The sequence below is a fragment of the Carassius auratus genome, chromosome 6 (genome assembly GCF_003368295.1).
Source record: "Carassius auratus strain Wakin chromosome 6, ASM336829v1, whole genome shotgun sequence".
Lineage (NCBI taxonomy): Eukaryota > Metazoa > Chordata > Actinopteri > Cypriniformes > Cyprinidae > Carassius > Carassius auratus.
This window is the reverse complement of record NC_039248.1, coordinates 3,876,691-3,896,185: the sequence shown is the minus strand read 5'-3', so window position 1 is coordinate 3,896,185 and position 19,495 is coordinate 3,876,691. Positions and strand designations below refer to the sequence as shown.

The window sequence follows — 19,495 nt, the reverse complement described above, 5'->3', positions numbered from 1 at the left end:
AATGATTCATTGTGTTTTTTTTTTAAACATACTGTATTTGTAGTGTATCATTGTTTTTGGCATCATTGAGATAATATTTGTTTTTGTGAATGTTTTGAATAAGTATTAATTTTTTATTTTATTTTTCATTTTAATTTTAGTTAAAGCTTTAGTGATGTAGTTTTGTTAGCTTTTAGTTTTATTAGGGTTTCTACATATGTGTGTTGTTTTTATTACAGTGTTAGTTGTTTTTTTTTTTTTTTTTTTTTTTGGTACATCAAGTTTTAAACTGAATAAAAATGAGAAATGTTGACTTGGCTACTTGATGGAAAAATAAATATTTAATTATATATAATATTTTGTTCTAATTATATTACAATTAAACATTTGTCCTTCATTTAGTGAAAAACTATCTGGAGAAACTTTATTATTTTTACTATTATACTATTTATAATTATTTAAGTACATATTACATTATTTATATGCCAGTCACACGCAGCTCATGAATTCAGGCCAGAGCAATGACTGAAGTGTGCGACGTGTTGAATCGCTGCATCCCTACTCTGCAGTTCCTGTGCAGTCATGTCCTGAGAGAAACGGCCTGACCTTTGACCCTTCCTTTAAACATGCTTGTCATCGTGGAGAGACTAACTGGCTGCTCGAATCATTTGTCTTTCAGCAGAAACGACTGAGGTCTTTAGAAATGCAGGCCATGTTCAGTCCACTCTTTGTTATCCCAGCGTGCTCTTCCTGCAGGAATGTTCTGGAGAGCTTGCAGGTTGGGTACGCTGGGGACGCTTGGCTGGTGCAATTGTAGCATCCACTCAGAGTCTGTGTTTTCTTTGGGAAGGCAGAGATGGTGGGGAGCAGCCTGCTGTAATTACAGCGTGTGCTGAAGCAGAAAGGCTTGTGTGTACTGCAGTGTTTGTGTGTGTATGTCCCTAAATGCTCGAAGTTTAATGCAGTGTTGGTGACTCTGTCAGCTCAGCGGTTCTGTTCCAGACTCATGATTTCCATAATAAGGTGCACTCGGAGACGGAGAGATGTTTCCGTCTGCTCAGCCTGCAGGAATGTGGAAGCGCACCTTCAACTCCCGATCAAACGGTGTTTGAGGGTGGAAGCTGTTTGCTGAGCGCCAGCGGCTCCAAACTTTCCTGCTGCGGTGGCGGTGTAATTAGTGCTGGTCTACGGCCGTCTCTCTCTGTGGTGTTTCCATGATTATTTTCTCTGTGGCAGAGGGGGTATGTTGGATAGCAGATGTCTGCTTTGTGTGAGCATGATTAATTAGCCCGGGTCCGGCCAATTAGATGATGAGCGCTTCTGGTTAATAAATGAATGCATCATCTTAATCATGAGTGAGTGAGAGCATGCATGGGGTGGCTTCATTGGAAAGACGCACGAGAGCCCTCAGCACACGGGCTGTTAACAAACACAGACCCCTAGACACATGCACTCAGCATGAACCCGGCACGACGTGTGTCCCCCACAATGGCCAGAGGTGTCTGTGGTTTTTGAAATGCTCTCCAGGGACTCATTGTAGCTGGAGCTCATTTGCTTGTGTTTAAAACCACTTTATTAAATCAACACAGTGACATCATTCATTGTGTGCATGATGTCACTATGTTAAAGAATAGATCAGCCCAAAATGAAAATGTTCCCCTGCTGACCAGTAATGCCATCCAATAATAAATCCTTAAATTAATCCTTTGCACCATATCGAAATAAATCATATTTTCCCTGGGTTGTGTCTTTTTATTCAATAATGTAATTTATTTTTTTCTTACCTGTAGTATAAATGTATTTATTATTAAAATTGAGAATTTATATTTTTTTATATTAATATATTTTTCAGGAAACTTTATTTTTATTTAAGTTTAGTTTTAGTAATTTTAGTATTACAATTTTTTATACATTTTCATATTTTTATGTAATATTTTTTGTATTTTATTTTCAATTTTAGAAAAATAAATAATATTTAAGTTGTGAGTTTGCAGTCTTTGTTGAATGTTATGCATTTAAAAACATGTTAATTAGTTTACTCTTTATTGAGTTTTCCTTGGAGGTGGAACACACAGACATAAGCTCAGTGTTGACCAGTGTAATCTGATTCATGAACTCTTATAAACCAGTTCTATTTAGTGAATCAGAAACATTCAACACAACCAGTGTAGTTTGATTCCAGAGTAATCTGTTCCTATGTTCTTTTAATGAGTAGTTTGTGCTGGTTAGCATTTTGAATCACTCTGAAGAATCAGTCTGAACTGAACCCATCAGAGCTGTTGCTGAATCCTCATCTCTGAACTCTGAACTGAATTGTAAGCTATCATTAGATTTAGTGATGAAGCAAAGTTTCATTAGATTTATGTGACATGTAGACTAAATATTCTCATTTGCAGTGTCTTCACATATTTACAATACTGTCACAATAAATAATGATTTAAAGTAAACAATGACTTGATTTTTTGCCTCTGTTCCTCACAAAAGCTATCATATGACTTCAGAAGACTTCTTATGAAATATTTAAGCAGAGTATATTGCTTTAATGTTTTGGAATGTGATGATGTAATGTTTGATTGCGTACATTATCATCGTGCTTCATGATGTCATTCTCCTTTTGCTTTAATTTAAACGCTGATCTTACAGAATTACGGGAATGTGATGTAATGCTCTCGGAATGCTAATAATGAGCTCATGTCTTGGAGTTTGGTGATGTCATGTTTGAGTGTTTGTCTATGTTGTTGGCTGATGTCATTCTCCTTTGTGTCCCCCGTCAGGTCTCACTAAATGGTAGTGTGAGCGTGTAGTGATCCAGCAGGAGTTTAGGAACCCCTGCGGTGAGTGCCATCCACGAATCATGGTGCCACACACCCGACAGGCCTCTCCTCGCGGCAGAGCCTCGTCCCTCCTGCTGCTGCTCTGCCTGGTGGCACCTATCCATGCAGACAGTGAGTAGCACACTTAAAATACACACTACTCTCTTCTGTCAGCTCATGACTGCCATTCTGTACATCTCTGATCTAAAAACCCAAGTGCGTAGGAATGGGAATATCATGCTGTTATTCACAAAACAAACACAACCTTCTTTCCTAAAGCGGCTTATATCACACCGGTTGTCAAGTGTTATTTTCTGTCAAATAAATTGAGGGAGTTCTGGTTAGAGCTATGAAATAAATGAGAGGAGGAAATATGGATGTCAGAGGGATTTGAGATGTTGGATGCAATCACCGTTGTGTTGTTTGTGTAATAGCGTACGCGGGAGGATCTTTCACATTCACATCGATCTCGTTTGTCTCGTGGAACCCTCGCAGGTTTTAATGAACACTACATGCTTCGCGTCACATTTATCAAGCTTTTAAAGGGCAAATTAATAAGTCCAAAATATGAGTCCTGCTGGTTTGCTTTTTTTGCTTGGGAAATTGTTGCTGTCATCATTGAAAGATTTGGGTCCTGAAGTCTCAAGAGTCCCTTGAGAAAGATTTCAGCAAGTATTTTTGCAAAATCAAATAGCTGTGTTTACTCCAGCCATAGATCAGAATTGATAAGAGTGTGTTTGTGCAGCAGTATGAGAGTCACAGGCCTTATGTCATGTAGTCCCTGAACCCTGAGGCCAATAAAAACAATAAGAACACCAAAGCCTGGTCACTTATTACCACTGCTGATCTTTATGGTGAAGTAATACCAGCAGCATTAATCATTTACCCGCTGTTCCCAAACTAGCACTCACCTTATATGAAATTTTAGTTGTGTACCTTGAGAGAAAAATATTTACGTCTTGCTTTCTTCTGGAATAGATAGCATACATGTCTGGAACAGGTTGGTCACAAACACTTTCATAAAATACTTTCATTCAGCAAGGATTAATTATACAGTATTGATCAAAACTTCCAAAAAGTGACATTATAGACATTTATAATGTTACAAGAAAAAATCCCAGTTTCCAATAATAAAATATATATATGATTTCTGTAGGATCATGTGACACTGAAGACTGGAGGAATGAGGCTGAAAATTAATGATTGCTTCACAGAAATTGCATCTTAAAGTTTATTCACATAGAAATTAATTATTTGTAATTTTAATAATATTCAAAATATCACTTCTTTAAGCAAATAAATGCTTTGAAAATGCAAAGACTTTTGACAGTTTTTAGCCTTATAGTGTTTGCTTTGAAAATAAAATCTGCTATTTATTGCATAAAATAATATTTGGTCAAATATATTTTAAATAATATTATTGTAAGTTATTGTGGACAAAGGGATCCAAAATATTTAATGAAATATAGTAAAATATAGTTAAAATAATCAGAATAATAAAATGATCAACAGTGGTTTGAATTCAATGAATAATTATGAATAATATATTAATAATTATTTTTATTAAAACATTTTAATATATAAAAAGTCAGTTTCTGTAAACATGTGTTATTGATGATACAAGTGAAATGTTGATTTGAGTTTCGACCAGTTCATTGAAGCAAATCAAACATCAAGCTCTAATGCCATTTTTATGAATTAATTTTGAATCAGATATGCAATTAAAATGTTTTTGTCTCAACGGTCTCATAATCCTGAATCATGACATAAATGTTGGTTAAAATCATTGTAATGCTGGGTAATTTTATGTTGTAAAATGAATTACAGCACCTGTCAGTGTTTGTGACTCAGATGCCGAATGGTTTTGTCAGTCTCTGTGTGAGATGGGGAAGATGGCAAATGTTTCTGAATTTGCCCTCTGCTCTGCTTTGCTCTTCACGCTGATGGAGCCCTGTGCTCTCATGCAGGGGCGAGAAAAGCCTTTAACAGGTTTTTCAGTTGAATGCATCATTTTTCTCACTCTTATAATCTCTGGCTCTCATGGTCTCTCTCTCCTCTCTGCGTGAAGTCTTTCTACCTGCAGCTGGACCAGCTTGTGTTCACATTATGATCCACTCAATGGATTTTTGTTTTTCCCCACTCACACTTTCCTTTCGAGTCTTCTCGCTAACTTGCGTAGGACGTAGTCTAGAAGAGTTGAAGCACAGAGTACAAAATCACCATGTCTTATTTCTGAGAGCAAATATGGTGAAACTTCATCATGCAATTTCAGCAGCGCTGGGACTTATAGAGCTGCTTGTCCTCTGATGCTGTGCTGGATCCGTGATGCAGAGCTGCTTTTGTGGTCATTTCAACATGACATTAATGCCGGTGGTCACAGAGGGAAAGTCCTTGCAAAAGAAATCACCTCTTAATAATTACAATGATTCAGATACTAACACATTTGATAAAACGATACATTTCAAAGTAGCAAAACTGAAATAGATCAGTAGTGAGATCTTTTCATGGTTCTTAGTCAATGCTGCTGCACACAAACTCCATCTGCAAGTGGCATGTGTTTGTCACGTATAACGTGCATTTGAAAACGCAACATGCACCGAACACCTTCCCAAACTTGTGATTAGAGCCATTTATAAATTTCTAAGCAAAAAAAAAAGAAACATTTGAAAAGTTTCCCTGTGTTTTCTCCCAAAATAAAAGTACAAAATGAAAGTATAGTGAGATGCATTTACTGCCTCAAATGCAGACATTCTAATAGAGGCCAAAACATTCTCTCGAATTCACTGACCAAAACCCTCCCATTTAAGCTTGATTTTGGTAATGAAGTGCAAGTTTCTTAACATGTATGAAAATGCAGTGTTTAATTGTTTAAAAAAATGTATATATGTTTTTCAATTTCCTGAAAATTTTGTGTATATATATATATATATATATATATATATATATATATATATATATATATATATATATATATATATATATATATATATATATATTACCTTCCAAGCATATAAAATATAAATGAAAATATTATTATTCTTAACCTGATACAGTCAGTAAATTAAAACTTTTTTTAAAATTGCATAACAACTTTTCAACACACAATGAAACCAACATAAATACATAAGATTCATAATACATTAGACATCATACGGTGTAGCTCTGACACTCAAAATTGTGTTTGTGTGTGTGTGTGTGTGTGTGTGTGTGAAAGAGAGAGATGGAGGAGGGATTGATGGGAGTGCTGCTGATGGAAGGACTATCAGTTTATCCAGAAAGTCTATTCACATCTCCGTCAATTAAACTGGACACCGATACACACTAGACAGTTAAAAATGGGTTGTTGTCTGACCCCTGAGCTCCACAAACACACACACACACACACACACACACAGAGACTGAAATCGAAACAGATTTAGTGAAATCTTGTTACACATACCTTTTTAACCCCTCGTGCACTGGAACGCATCTAATGCATTAATTCAGACAAAGCCCTTCTCAATTGAATCTGAAATGATTAATTGAATCTGATCTCGTTTGAACCTGTGCTGCTGAAGTGGATGTTTGGCCGGTACAGCTATGAGTGTTTGTCTCATGACTCCCATGAGTCTCTGAGCTCAGGTCAGGCGTGAGGTGAGGGGGCTCCTAATTGCTAATCTGACAAACACTTTTATTCAAAGTGACTTAATGTTCGCCAATTTCAAGACGAATCCCTCTGGAGTAACCTGAGGTTAAGTGTTCTGCTCAATGGCGAGAGCTCGTGAATCATCCCTTACAGAACTGGAAGCAATAAAGATGCACTTCTTTGTTTGCACGCAGCCAGAAGTGTAGCACACTTGATAACACTGAAGAAGTCTGGGAAGAAAATAGAATTAATGCAAAACTGTATCCACATAGACTCCAAAAATTTTTATATACAGTATATTTATCTTTACTCACGAAGTATAGAAGCAGTCTACTATATATCAACCGTGTGACATTTTAATGTCATTGAATAAAAATGTTTAAAATGGCTTTGTGAAGAAAAATGTAGCCAACATGAATCCAAAGATTGTGTTTCTAATAAATTCTTGAAATAGTCATTTTACTTTAGATGTTTAAATGATCATTATTATACTTTTTTTTCTTGGACATACTTAAGCTATTTGCATTTGTGATTTCCAAGCCTTTAAGAGAGCAGACTGTACTCTAGAATGGAAAGTAATCCGAGGAGCTTGACTGTGTTGAATGGGAGTTTATTGTATGTTATAAGCAGGTAGATAAAGTGACTGTAGAGCTCAGCTTTGCTTTCTTGATGAGATGAGAGTGTTTCTGTCAATAGACCTACGGTGCGAATTTGCAGAAGGTTTTATTGAAGGTAGCAGAGCAAATGATGGTCATCATCTAATAAAGATAAAATTTTGATTTATGAGTGTTCATAAATTGCTGTAAATTAAATTACTGTAATTATCCCTATTTATCTTTGTGCTGATCAGATGCATTTACAACTTATTAGCCAGCAAGGGTGTCAATTCCAGGATCCCAGCAATTAAAAATTGTGTGTATGTGTGTGTGTGTGTGTGTGTGTGTGTGTGTGTGCGTGTGTGTGTGTGTGTGTGTGTGCGTGTGTGTGTGTATTACAAGGAGAGCGTGACTTATGAGGACATAACCCATGTCCCCATTTTTCAAAACGCTTATAAATCATGCAGAATGAGTTTTTTTGAGAAAGTAAAAATGCACAAGAGTTTTCTGTGAGGGTTAGGGTTAGGTGTAGGGTTTCACAAAAACAAACGTGTGTTACAATTCCAGTATTTTCTGCATACAGACTCTAATATATGAGTGTCAATATAAACCAATCATGACAAATAATATTGGTGTGCATTTTTTTATAAAATTATTATCCATAAAAAGAAAAAAAGGTTTTGCTTTCTGATTCAGTTTGATTATAATTATATTGGTAACACTTTACAAGGAGGTTTCATTTGTTAATGTCTTGTTCATGTTAATTTATTATTAAAATTTTTAAAATTAAAAGTGGTATCTGTTAATATTATTTAACTTACCCAAGGTGACATGAACTAACTATGAACAGTAGTTTTATTAATAATTAATGTTAACAAAGATACAAATACAAATGTATTCCTCATTGTTAATTAATGCATGAATTAAAGTTAATCGATGGGACCTTATTGTAAAGTGCTCCAATTACATATATTATTATACTATTTAATATATTATCATATATATTTTATTTATATTATATATATATATATATATATATATATATATATATATATATATATATATATATATATATATATATTATCATAATATTTTTAGATACTTTTTGTACATTTGTTAAAATAATATTGTGCATATCTGTGTGTGTGTGTGTGTGAGGGGCCGTACAAGCCATTATTCATTTTTAACTTGCCCTGGCAACATTTTCACAGGCCTTGCCACAATCAACCTATAAATCAATAAATAAGACTTATTGTTTTTATTGTATTGTGATAAATGATAACCATTTTGCATAAATGTGTACAATGGTTCAAAGATAAAGCTGAAATGAACCATGCTTTTTCAGGTCTTTCAGGTAGGTCTATCTCTATTCCAGTTAAGGATGCACTGAGGCCGTCCTTAAAAATATTCTTGTTTGCCGTAACCCGACTGACCCTGTCAATTTAGGACCAACTCAATATATTTTTATTTTTTTGCTTTTAGACTGACCGACTTGCCGATTGTAAATTTGCGTCAAGACCAACCAATTTATTTTTACTCTTCAAACAACCAATACAAAAGCAATACAATAATATTTATCATATTTAAGTAAGTATTGTAAATATATAAATCTCCTAAGCCTACATACAAATGAAGGCTATCTTCCTTAATTAAAAAAAAACCTGTGATGTCATCTATGTTTACACGGATGTCACACTATGGCCTGTGCGTTCGCTTCGTCTCAGACTCTCATTCATTGATATAAAACTCTGTCACACAAGAAGAAGACGCAGCACTCGCAGCTACTCTGCAGGCGGCAAGGAAGTCGACCGGAAGTTGAAGTCGGCTGGGTGCCGCCATCTTGTAGCAGAACTTCACTTGCGTTAGCATCCCATTGACTCCCATTCATTTTGGCGTCACTTTGACAGCAAATAACTTTACATCTGAGGCGTTTAAAGACTTCATTTGTCCATTATTTATTTCTAAAGATACACGACAATGTATAAAGGGCTCCATTACCTTCTATGTTACATTATGGCCCTGTAGAAACAGTTTTTGTAAAAATAGGCTAACGATTGCGTCATAACCACTCGACTCTCTGTCGCATTACCGTACAGACAGGAGGAGAAGCTCGCTGGCAATTAAATTAATATGGCGTTGTTATTATTTTACTAGTCATAGACTGGGAAATATTATATAACCTATTTACAGTGTTTTTTTGTGTTCATATACTTTAGTAAAGGGTTATTATTTTAAAAAGTACCTCGTTTTCTTTACTCGTCTTATTTTTGTATTTGCAATCAATACGGCATATGCGTAGTAACACTTAATTTCTTTCTTTATTCAAATCTATGAACAGTTACACGATTAAAACGGATCTTGAAAAACTGAGCGACCACATTTCTTCATTAAACTCTGTAAAATGTTAAGTTGGTCACAGTGCCATGCACTTAATGCCTCATCTGTGGTCATTCTTCAATAAGGTTCATTAGTCAACATTAGTTAACATATATAAATAACATAAATAATAATGAACAATATTTCCACAGCATTTATTAATCTTAGTTCATGTTAATTTTAGCATTTTCTAATGCATTGTTAAAATCACAAGTTGTGTTTGTAAACATTAATGTACTATGAACATTGAATAACTCGATTTTTATTAACATTAACAAAGATTAATAAATTGTGTAATAAATGTATTGTTCATTGTTCATTCATGTTCGTTAATACATTAATGTTTTCTCTCTTGTTATTTCATAAGAGCTTCAAAGAAGACGGGGAAAGCCAGAGTCTTGTGCCCTGCGTTTATCAGTATCAGTATTATGCTCGTTTGGTGAAAAAGAAAAACTCAATAAACAAAGTAAAAAATAATTTGACTGATATCTTCCCCACCCCAAGGTTTCTATAGATATCACGATATATCGACATCGTGAATTCTTATGGCCACAATAATCGTGATATGAAAAATCTAATATCGTGACAGCCCTAATATATATATATATATATATATATATATATATATATATATATATATATATATATATATATATATATATATATATATATATATATATATAATATAGAGAGATAGATAGATAGATATAGATACACAGTGTTATGTATAATAAATATAAATTATTTCAAAATATTTAGCATAGTCAATATAGCATAGTTTTTAAAAGGGTGTCAAGCAGTGGAATAGTCTTCTGGCGAGACACACTAGAGAGAAGAATACAGAGAACGTGTATGTGTTCTCTCTGCCACTTTATTCTATAGGGCAGTGTCTCTGGAGCCCTGATCCCTCTCACGCTCGACTATCTGAGCTTAAAAGCTTGTGTGTGTTTGTCTCTGTATCTCTCTCACACACACTCCTCTGTACCTGTTCATTTTCCCTGAGCGCACATCAACCCACACGCACTGACCCAGGAACATACAGTTCTGACAAACACACGCGTGTTCACGTGTGAGGGAGCAGACTTCACATCGACCGAGTATATAGGTGCATTAAAAACAGATTTATGAAAGCAGATAATTATATCTGTCATATCCAGTCAACAACAGACCAACAGACCATGTGAGCTGATGAGAATTTTCCACCAGCTCATTTGCATTTTTCCATTCTGTCCAGATCTCGTGGTGCATGAACGCACACTGATCATCCTGTGTACTTTACTAGCGCTAAATAAACCTGAAAATGAAGGTAGCCAATGAGACACTGTAAACACAGAGATTGTCTACAGGATATGAATCTGCCAGGGCACATTCACTAAAAATCAAAGACCACATAATTAAAAAACATTGAGCAAAAATTATGAACAGATCAAAAAACTGATGAATTATGAGCAGATGCAGACAATTCATCTGATGTTATAGAATTAGTTTTTATGTATCATACTGCACTGTATGTGTCTTTATGTGACCCTGGAGCACAAAATCAGTCTTAAGTCGCTGGGATATTTTTGTAGCAATAGCCAAAAATACTTTGTATGGGTCAAAATTATAGATTTTTATTTTATGCCAAAAATCATTAGGATATTAAGTTAAGATCATGTTCCATGTAGATATTTTGTAAATTACCTACCATAAATATATAAAAACGTAATTTTTGATAAGTAATATGCATTGCTATGAATTCATTTGGACAACTTTAAAGGTTATTTGCTCAGTATTTAGATTTTTTTGCACCCTCAGATTCCAGACTTTGAAATAGTTGTATCTCAGCCAAATATTGTCCGATCCTACATATACATTTGGGAGAGCATTGTATACTGTTTTTTTTTTTTATTACATTTGTATTATATACACTTCTGTTCAAAGGTTCAGGATCAGTAAAATTTTTATGTTTAATGTATTTTTAAGTGTCTATACTATCACTTTTAATCAATTTATCATATTTTGGCTGAATGAAAGTATAAATTTTGTTCAATTTTGTGTAAAAAAAATTTTTATCTCATGCATTGTTCACATAACTCTCACTTCAAGCATACAATATTTGCATATTTTGCACAATATATTGTTCAAATTATATACTGCAGCTCTAATGGAAGTAGTGTGGTAGAATGCCATTTTAAAACAATTGCATTTTTCTGACTACGGTACTTTCCGGACTATAAGTCGCACTTTTTTTCATAGTTTGGCTGGTCCTGCGACTTATAGTCAGGTGTGAATTATTTATAAAAATTAATTTGACATGAACCGAGGGAAATGAACCAAGAGAAATTAACTAAGACAAATGAACCAAGAGAAATCATTAACGTCTCCAGCCGCGAGAGGGCGCTCATTGCTGCTCACTTCTAGTCCAGTGCAACTTATACATGTTTTTTTCCTCATCGTGACATATTTTTGGACTGATGCGACTTATACTCAGGTGCAACTTATAGTCCGAAAAATACGGTAATACAATTATTAGTTCAGTTTCCTGAGCTAAATAAATTACTTTATTTTCATGAACATTTGAGTCCATTTGATGAGCTTTTGGTCTCCACACTATTATCATTCAAGAGAAAACTGAATAAACTGAATAGTGCATCACACTGGGAGAGTATATTCTTTTCATCAGCCATTTAGAAAATGTGTGCACCTCTGTGGCTGGTGAAACCTCTGCACCAGTGTCTTTGTGTTTGTGTTTGTGTGAGTGATTCCTCTCGATGTGCTCTTGGTGTAGCTGCACTGTTAATGAGAGCTTTTCAATCCAAAAGCAGCGAGTTTGTTTGAAACTTTTGTCATTTGTCATTGTGAAATGCAGCTTTCCCTCCGCTCACACAGCGTTTGACTATCTGGCTGTCTGCCTAGATGCCATTATACCCTGGTTATCTGAGCCCAAATTAGAGAAAGGTCCTGTAGGACAAGAGCAGGGTGTTGAATGACAATGACACTGCTGCAGTGATTGACTGTGTGTGTGTGTGTGTGTGTGTGTGTGTGTGTGTGTGTGTGTGTGTGTGTGTGTGTGTGTGTGTGTGTGTGTGTGTGTGTTGTCTTCTCGATCTCTATTTCATCATGACATTTTATCCCTTTCTGCCTGTATATTGCTACTAGCAGTGTTTACGGCACTGTAACCTAAATCACAGCCAATTGCCAGACACACACTTCATCACATACAGCACTGCAGTTTTTAGGAGCAAGTTTATGGCTACGGTGGTTTAAAAATTAATTTTAAAACATATTTTGTGCAAATTTAGTGATGTGTGTGACTCTTTTCATTTGAGACAATAAATAATCACCTGTCAAACACCTAAAATATCTAACTATGTTGTAAATTGTATGTTTCAGTAAGATTTGACAGTTATTCTCTTAGCTAGTAATATTTGCGATACTTCAAAACATACTATGGTATGATTTAAGATTTGATTAGATTCAGGGGTCTGCAATCAATATATCAGTAATACAGTATTATATGCCTGTTTTATAAATTAATTTTTTTTTTTTTTAATTAAAGGCATAGTTCACCCAAAAAATTTAAAACTTCAACATCTACTCACATTCATGTTGTTCCAAACCTGTATAACTTTCTTTCTTCTGTTTAGCATAAAAAAATATATTTTGAAGATATTTTGAACAAACAGCTGGTTTTACCCATTGACTCCCATACTACTGAAAAAGAAGTCAAAAACTACCAAAATTCTTCCAAATATCTTATTCATACACAAAACTCACACAGGTTTGAAACAAGTGTAGGGTAAGTATAGTAAAATTAAAACAACATACAGAACTACCAAGTTTTTCTATAAGTTTGATTGCATCATATAATTATTGCTGTTAATAGTGTTCATCGTCTGTTTGATTACATCTTTAATTGAATTTTCCGTACATTTCTGCCATATGTTCATTAACTTGACAGTCACTACCGATATCTACTACTAAATATTGTCAAAACTTAATTTTCTGTAAAGTCGCTTTGCTATGATTTGTATTGGAAAATGCGATATACAAGTTAACTCGAATTGAATTGAATTTTAATTGAATTATTGGTTTATTGATTGATTGATTGAACTTAGGTTGAACTGTAGCTTTAAGTCAAACTTTGCAGCCAAAACATAACAGAATAACATTTAATTGAACTCTCTGAAAATTACTAATCCTGTTTTCCAATTGGGGCATCCAATAATAATATACAAAAATAATAATATACAAAAATAAATAATCAACAATCAACATCATATCGTTGGTCATTTCATTCATGCATGAATCTATATTGATATATTTTTATATCACTAATAACATCCTCTCTAGCATTGTAGTCTCAACACTTGCAGAGGCAAGCCCCTTTTAAATGTGATAAAAGAACACCAAAAATGTAAAATTCAAGCTTCTGTCATTTTGTGAATATTCGCATGTTCATTCAGAAGGTTTTCTCTATCTTTGGTTGCACACAAAGATGTTTCATCCCAAGTCCTACACTTTCAAAGCATGTGAAGTATGGTTACTGTAAAAGCTCTCACGGGAAGAGGACTCACATCTAAGAAGAAAACCTGCTTTGATTTAGTCATCATTCATTTAGTCTCAGTAAAATTAAGATGGAGGAATAGAAATGATCTTTGGGACTTGGTTGCTTTGAGATGTGCATTCTATAATACACATGAACATGTGTGACAAACTTTCCTCATGTGAATAGCTACAGAAATCACTCTACCAAGACCCAGTTGTTCAGTTTCTTTTAAATAACTCCTGGTCTTTTGAAAGGCAATTAAATTGTCATCAAAAAGCTCATTTTCTGATTCATACTTCTCGGAGCGATGAATGCGTTTATTAGTCGAGACGGAGCCTCAAATGTGTGCTGATTGCTGCCGTATAATCACTTTCAGAGTTTCTCTGCTCGTGTAGGCGTTTCACTCACCGTTTATTGAACGATCTTCACAATGATCGCACAAGACCAACCCTGCTAACTCACCTCAGTGAGCGAGCGAGAGAGAGAGAGAGAGAGAGAGAGAGAGGGGAGGAATTGGTTGGGTGTTGATAATGGGGGGCACCATTTTAACTCTCTATTGCTATTTAGACAGAGCCATTACTGTAATGCACCACCCAATGGGGAATAAAAGAGAAGCAATTTCTCTTTCTTTATCTCACTCCTCTTCTCTCCTCTCCTGAATAATAAAAAGGCCAGGCTTTCAGGCTAGAGTCTCACTAAGTTGGTTTGAGAGTTTAGTGTCCTTCTCACCTTACTACTGCTGCAGTGTTAATTTTGACAGGTGTTTTTTATTTAGTTTTTCGTTTAATTCAATCTATTTCTTGCCATTATGTTTGCCATTACTTAAGCTGTTTTTCAGTGAACATTGTTTCATTGTAGTACAACACTCTACAATGTGAGTATATCACTCATAAATGTGACTAAATCTCAATGCTAGGCCAGTGTCTTTAGCACTTTCCAGTTAGAAGCTGAGCATAAGTTTAGCCCAGATGTTTTTTTACAGCTAAAAAATGTATTTGTCAATGGTAATTCTATTGCCAAGGTGTGCATGGAGGGTTGTAGCCTCATCCACTTTATTTTAGAAAATTACCTGTGCTGCATGCAACTAGCATACAAACACAGAGATGCCAAGGGGTTTATGTTGACTAAGTTTTTCCTATTAGACCGTGTCACAAACAACATCAAAAAGAGTACAGTGTGTCTGAACAAACATTGTCTATTTCTCTGGTGTTGGGCATATTAACACGTCCTCGGTTCAGGTTCTGTTTCGCAGACATAAAGCGAGAGCTCGACTGGAGGTAAGCCGTGCATCTATAATTAATGAGAATAAATGGCTGGGCTGCTGCGTCTCGATCGATGTTGTGCTGCTTGATGTTTAGGGACAGAGTGCAGGAGACTGACTTCCCGGATGCTGTCAGTTTATTTCACTTCATGCAGATCTTAAGGGAGTGGCTATCTGCATTAGGCTGTGTGGAAGGAAATGCATCTGCTGTTTGTGTATTTTGCATTTTCTTCCCGTTATTATGCCTTCATGTCAGTTCTGGTAAGTTTGAGTTAAAGAAAGTCATGGTTAAACACTTCCAAATGGAGACACAGCTCTTAAATTAGCACTTAATATTAAGTGGCAAACAGTGTGTCTCACAACTGATCCTCCCTGACGTGTAGAATAAACAGGCGAAGCACGCCACAGCTGATCATCTGGTTTCAGAGCTGTTGATACTCATTAATCCTGCGATCTGTCAGCGGGCAGATTAACAGAGGGATTTGGGTGGTGTGTTTGTGGTCGAGGCTCCTCTCTCGACTGCTCGGACTGTGCACTGTGAACATGCAGGCCCTTTACATAACTGGGTGATTCTTAAGTTAGCTATTTTTACCATATAAAATCTTGAAAAAGATTAAATACATTTGTAATATCTGATCAAGTCCTGTTGTCCCAAATCTAAATATATATTCATTTTACTTATTTTATTAATTTTTTATATATACAGTACATTTATAGCAGACAACTACTAGATCACTAGAAAACTAACTAGTGAACAAAGATGAAGAGAACTGTGTTGCATGCCAATGTGTGTAACCCAAGTACAGTAGAGGTGATAATTACTCTAAAATAGTATTGTTTTGTTTAATAGCATTATTATTATTATTGTATAATTAGTGTTCAGCTGGCTAACTAAAAACATACTATAATGCTCAGCAAGATTATCTACTTGTCTTACCCTGATAGTAATTAAGCCAAATTAGAAAGCTTCATCTTATGTATGTTATGCTCACTGTATTTGGCACTATTTGTTGTGTATAGCTGAGAATGCAACTTGTTCTTTGAAACATTTTAAACACAATGCAAACCATGCTTGTGTTCATTAGCTAGAAGCGTTTGCATTAACATGCCATGTGTATGGTTAGTATGTTAAGGGTCTTAATGGGTTAAACAGGTTCAGTATCAGAAGTATGTGTAGTTCTTACAAAGAGGCTAATGTGGTTGCCTCCGTTACTTTGATCCAGTTTCATTGTGTTTTGTTCAAATATAAACACTAATTTTGATCAAATGCTGGTGTTTTTGAGTCTGTGGATTGCTTTAAAGCTCAGATAATTTTTTTTCATGATTAAATCATGAGGTTGTAATAAAGTATTTATATGGCATCAGACTGCAGCTTCTGTTCTCATGACTAGAAATGTATTGCATCATGCATGAGCTTTTTTATCATGCATGAACTCCTGTTTACATGAGATGTTTCTAGGCAGTTGTTTCTTAAGATTAAAAATATTGTCCGCTCTGAATGTTCATGCAAATTGACAGTCCATCATGGAAGAACTCAAACTCAAAGTGGATGTCATTTATGCAGAAAAGATGGGAATGCTGAGATGGAACTAGTGTTATTTGTAAATCTCTGATTGGCAGATTACACGAAAATGCTCAGAAACCTCTGTGTCCTGTGTTTTTGTGAGGTAGAGCGAGGGCAGAAACCTTGGCAGCTGATTGCTTTACACTTCCTGAAGAACACACATGAAAGCCAACACGGTAAATATTGCAGGAGGTCAGCATGCTAGCAGTCAAAAAGACCTTTGTGTGACTGAAAGTCTGTGACGTCTGTCTTGTTTGACACATCTAGGGTCAGAGGTCATAAGGCAAGGAGACCCTCTGATAAATCAGTCATTAGAGTAAGTTTTATTTCAGGTGTTTCAGAGGAGGCTGATGTGAATATACAGAACCGATCGTATTGAGGTGTATTTATTTACTCATTAATTCATTCATTCTCACCAAGGCTTTAATATTGTGAAATATTACAATAAAAAAAAGCATTGGTAACACTTTCTATGAAGCCGTATTTATAATGCATTATAAGGGTATTTATAAGGCATTATAATGAATACATAATGAATTATAATAAAAAAACGTATAATATGTTATATCAACTTATGAATAATCATAACAACAATTATAATACATCATAATACTTATGTATTTGTGGTTGAAAGTTTAAGAGTATGGTTATTTATAACACACAATGAACATCATATTAAATCTACTTCATTGTGTTATAAATAATCATACTCTTAAAAGCTATAACCACAAATAAGTAAATATTCTAATATATTAAAACTGTTTTTAGGAATATTTATGAGATGATACAACATTAGGGTTTGGAAGCGAGAACCAGTTCTTATTCAGAACCAGTTCTGTTTTTTTTAAAAGAACCAAAACCATGAGCAATTTCTAAGTTTCGGTTCCGAAAACGGTTCTGGTGTAGACTGCTATTGTTAAGTATGAGGGATAGATTACTTAGTATACACGTAATTTCAAGAGTGATAAACAAAGTGATAGAAAATATTTATTCATTGCATCACACCTTCTTCTGACTGCATTATTATTTGTAAAATAGGGGCTTTATGGAGAGTGTGTATACATGGTTATAAGTATAACAGTTTATATTTCATTAATTTAGGGAAATTAACAAGTGTCTCAGCCCTCAAGGGGCTATTTGGCTTATTCCTGCTTGAAAATCTAAATGTTATTAATAGTGTAAAAAACATCACCTTTGAAGCACGTGCTTTGAAAACTGCGGTGCGCAATATTTTTCTGGAAACCAAGAAAACTTTGTAACATCAAGTAACATTAAAAATGACCTTAGAGTGTCAGTTTTGATCAATTTCATGCATCCTTGCTGAATAAAATGAAGTTAATAATCCATATATATACACATCACAATTACTCCCATTTCTGTAGAAAACCGTAGTCTCTGATGTTTATAATTAGCCTTATGTAAAACAGTAGCGGTAGTGTGTCCTCATTTAGCTGATGTGTGTATGAGTATGTGGTATAATTAATGTCTTGTGGAAAGTTGCCATAAACCTCATGTGAAGCAAGTTGGCAGTCTGCATTCTGCACACACGCCGCATCAGGCGAGGGCAACCATAATGACATCAATTCTGCTGACATCAATGCCATGAATCGAGAGAGAGCCAGAGAATTAGAGAAAGGCAAAATGACAAGGTCCCCTGGACAGAAACTGGGACTGAGAAAGCTCCTGCCAAAGAAAAGATGAAGACATTGTCTCCAGCGAGGCCGGCAGTTTGCATTATGCATCTGTAGCCAGAGACAGAGGTAAACAAAGCAGGCAGTGCACGTTATGATATATCTGTTGTTCCCTGCGGTGAGCTGGGTGGCTGGAATCTTTAATTACGTTCCCATCAGCTCTCTGTTTCTCTACAGGGACGCTTTCACCAGGGGATGGTGGTGGACGGGGAGCTCAATTTGTTTGGGTAGCCATGGCTCGTATTCTGTCAGAGCATTTAATTATGCTTTTGATACATCCTCGGAGATGAAGCTCTCGTGGCTTATAAACAGTTTATTCTTATCTCGAGTACAGCCAAGCAGAGAGCTTAGGCAATAGGGGAAATAGAATTCCCTCATATTGCCCGTATTTATTGTTTCTCACCATGAGGGACGTGACCCAGTGCACATGGAGGAACATTACTTGTACCGTCCTGGAGGTCTAGCTCAAGGCAGGGTTTAGACATTTTTAAAAGATCTACTTTTGTTCCTGCGCTTCTAGCAAGGACAGTTTTATTGTTCAGCGATTGCTCCATCGTAGCTCAGGAGACTTATAGATCAACCATTAATGTCATTCTAACCCCATACTTATACTTTTAATATGATTGAGATATTAGCAATGTTTTTGTATTAATATATAAAACAATTAATACGTTCATTTTTTCCCATTTTAATTTAATGTACAATTTTAGCAATTTTCTTGTTTTGTATTATAATGTCTATTAATAGTTTTTATTCCGTTTATTTTATTATTTAAAAAAAATGTTTTTGTTAGGTATAATGCCCATGGTTAAACAAAATATGTTCTTATACAGATCTAGTTTTGTTCTAAATTTAGTCTGTATGACTTGTGCACTATATTTTCATCTTTTTCAAGTCTTATAAGAAACAGACTGAAATTAAAAATGCTGTTCACTCATAATTTTTCTTTCTGACATTAATCTTAAATCTAATTTGCTCATTTGCTTTGTGTTCGCCATCAGATTGCAAATGTAAAATAAAATGTAAAATAAAATTAAATAGATTAAAACGGATAGTAAA

General features: G+C 35.0%; 1 protein-coding gene across 17 annotated transcripts in view; it reads left to right on the top strand.

Moving 5' to 3' along the window:
* Nucleotides 1–19,495, top strand: part of LOC113091140 (receptor-type tyrosine-protein phosphatase F-like) — a 204,520-nt gene that overhangs the window by 70,750 nt on the left and 114,275 nt on the right. For all 17 annotated transcript variants that reach the window (XM_026256599.1, XM_026256607.1, XM_026256612.1 and 14 more), the window contains one exon: nucleotides 2,754–2,924. In XM_026256599.1, coding sequence (XP_026112384.1) covers nucleotides 2,834–2,924 — 91 coding nt within the window. In that variant the 5' untranslated portion in view covers nucleotides 2,754–2,833. The remainder of the gene's footprint in view (nucleotides 1–2,753; nucleotides 2,925–19,495) is intronic.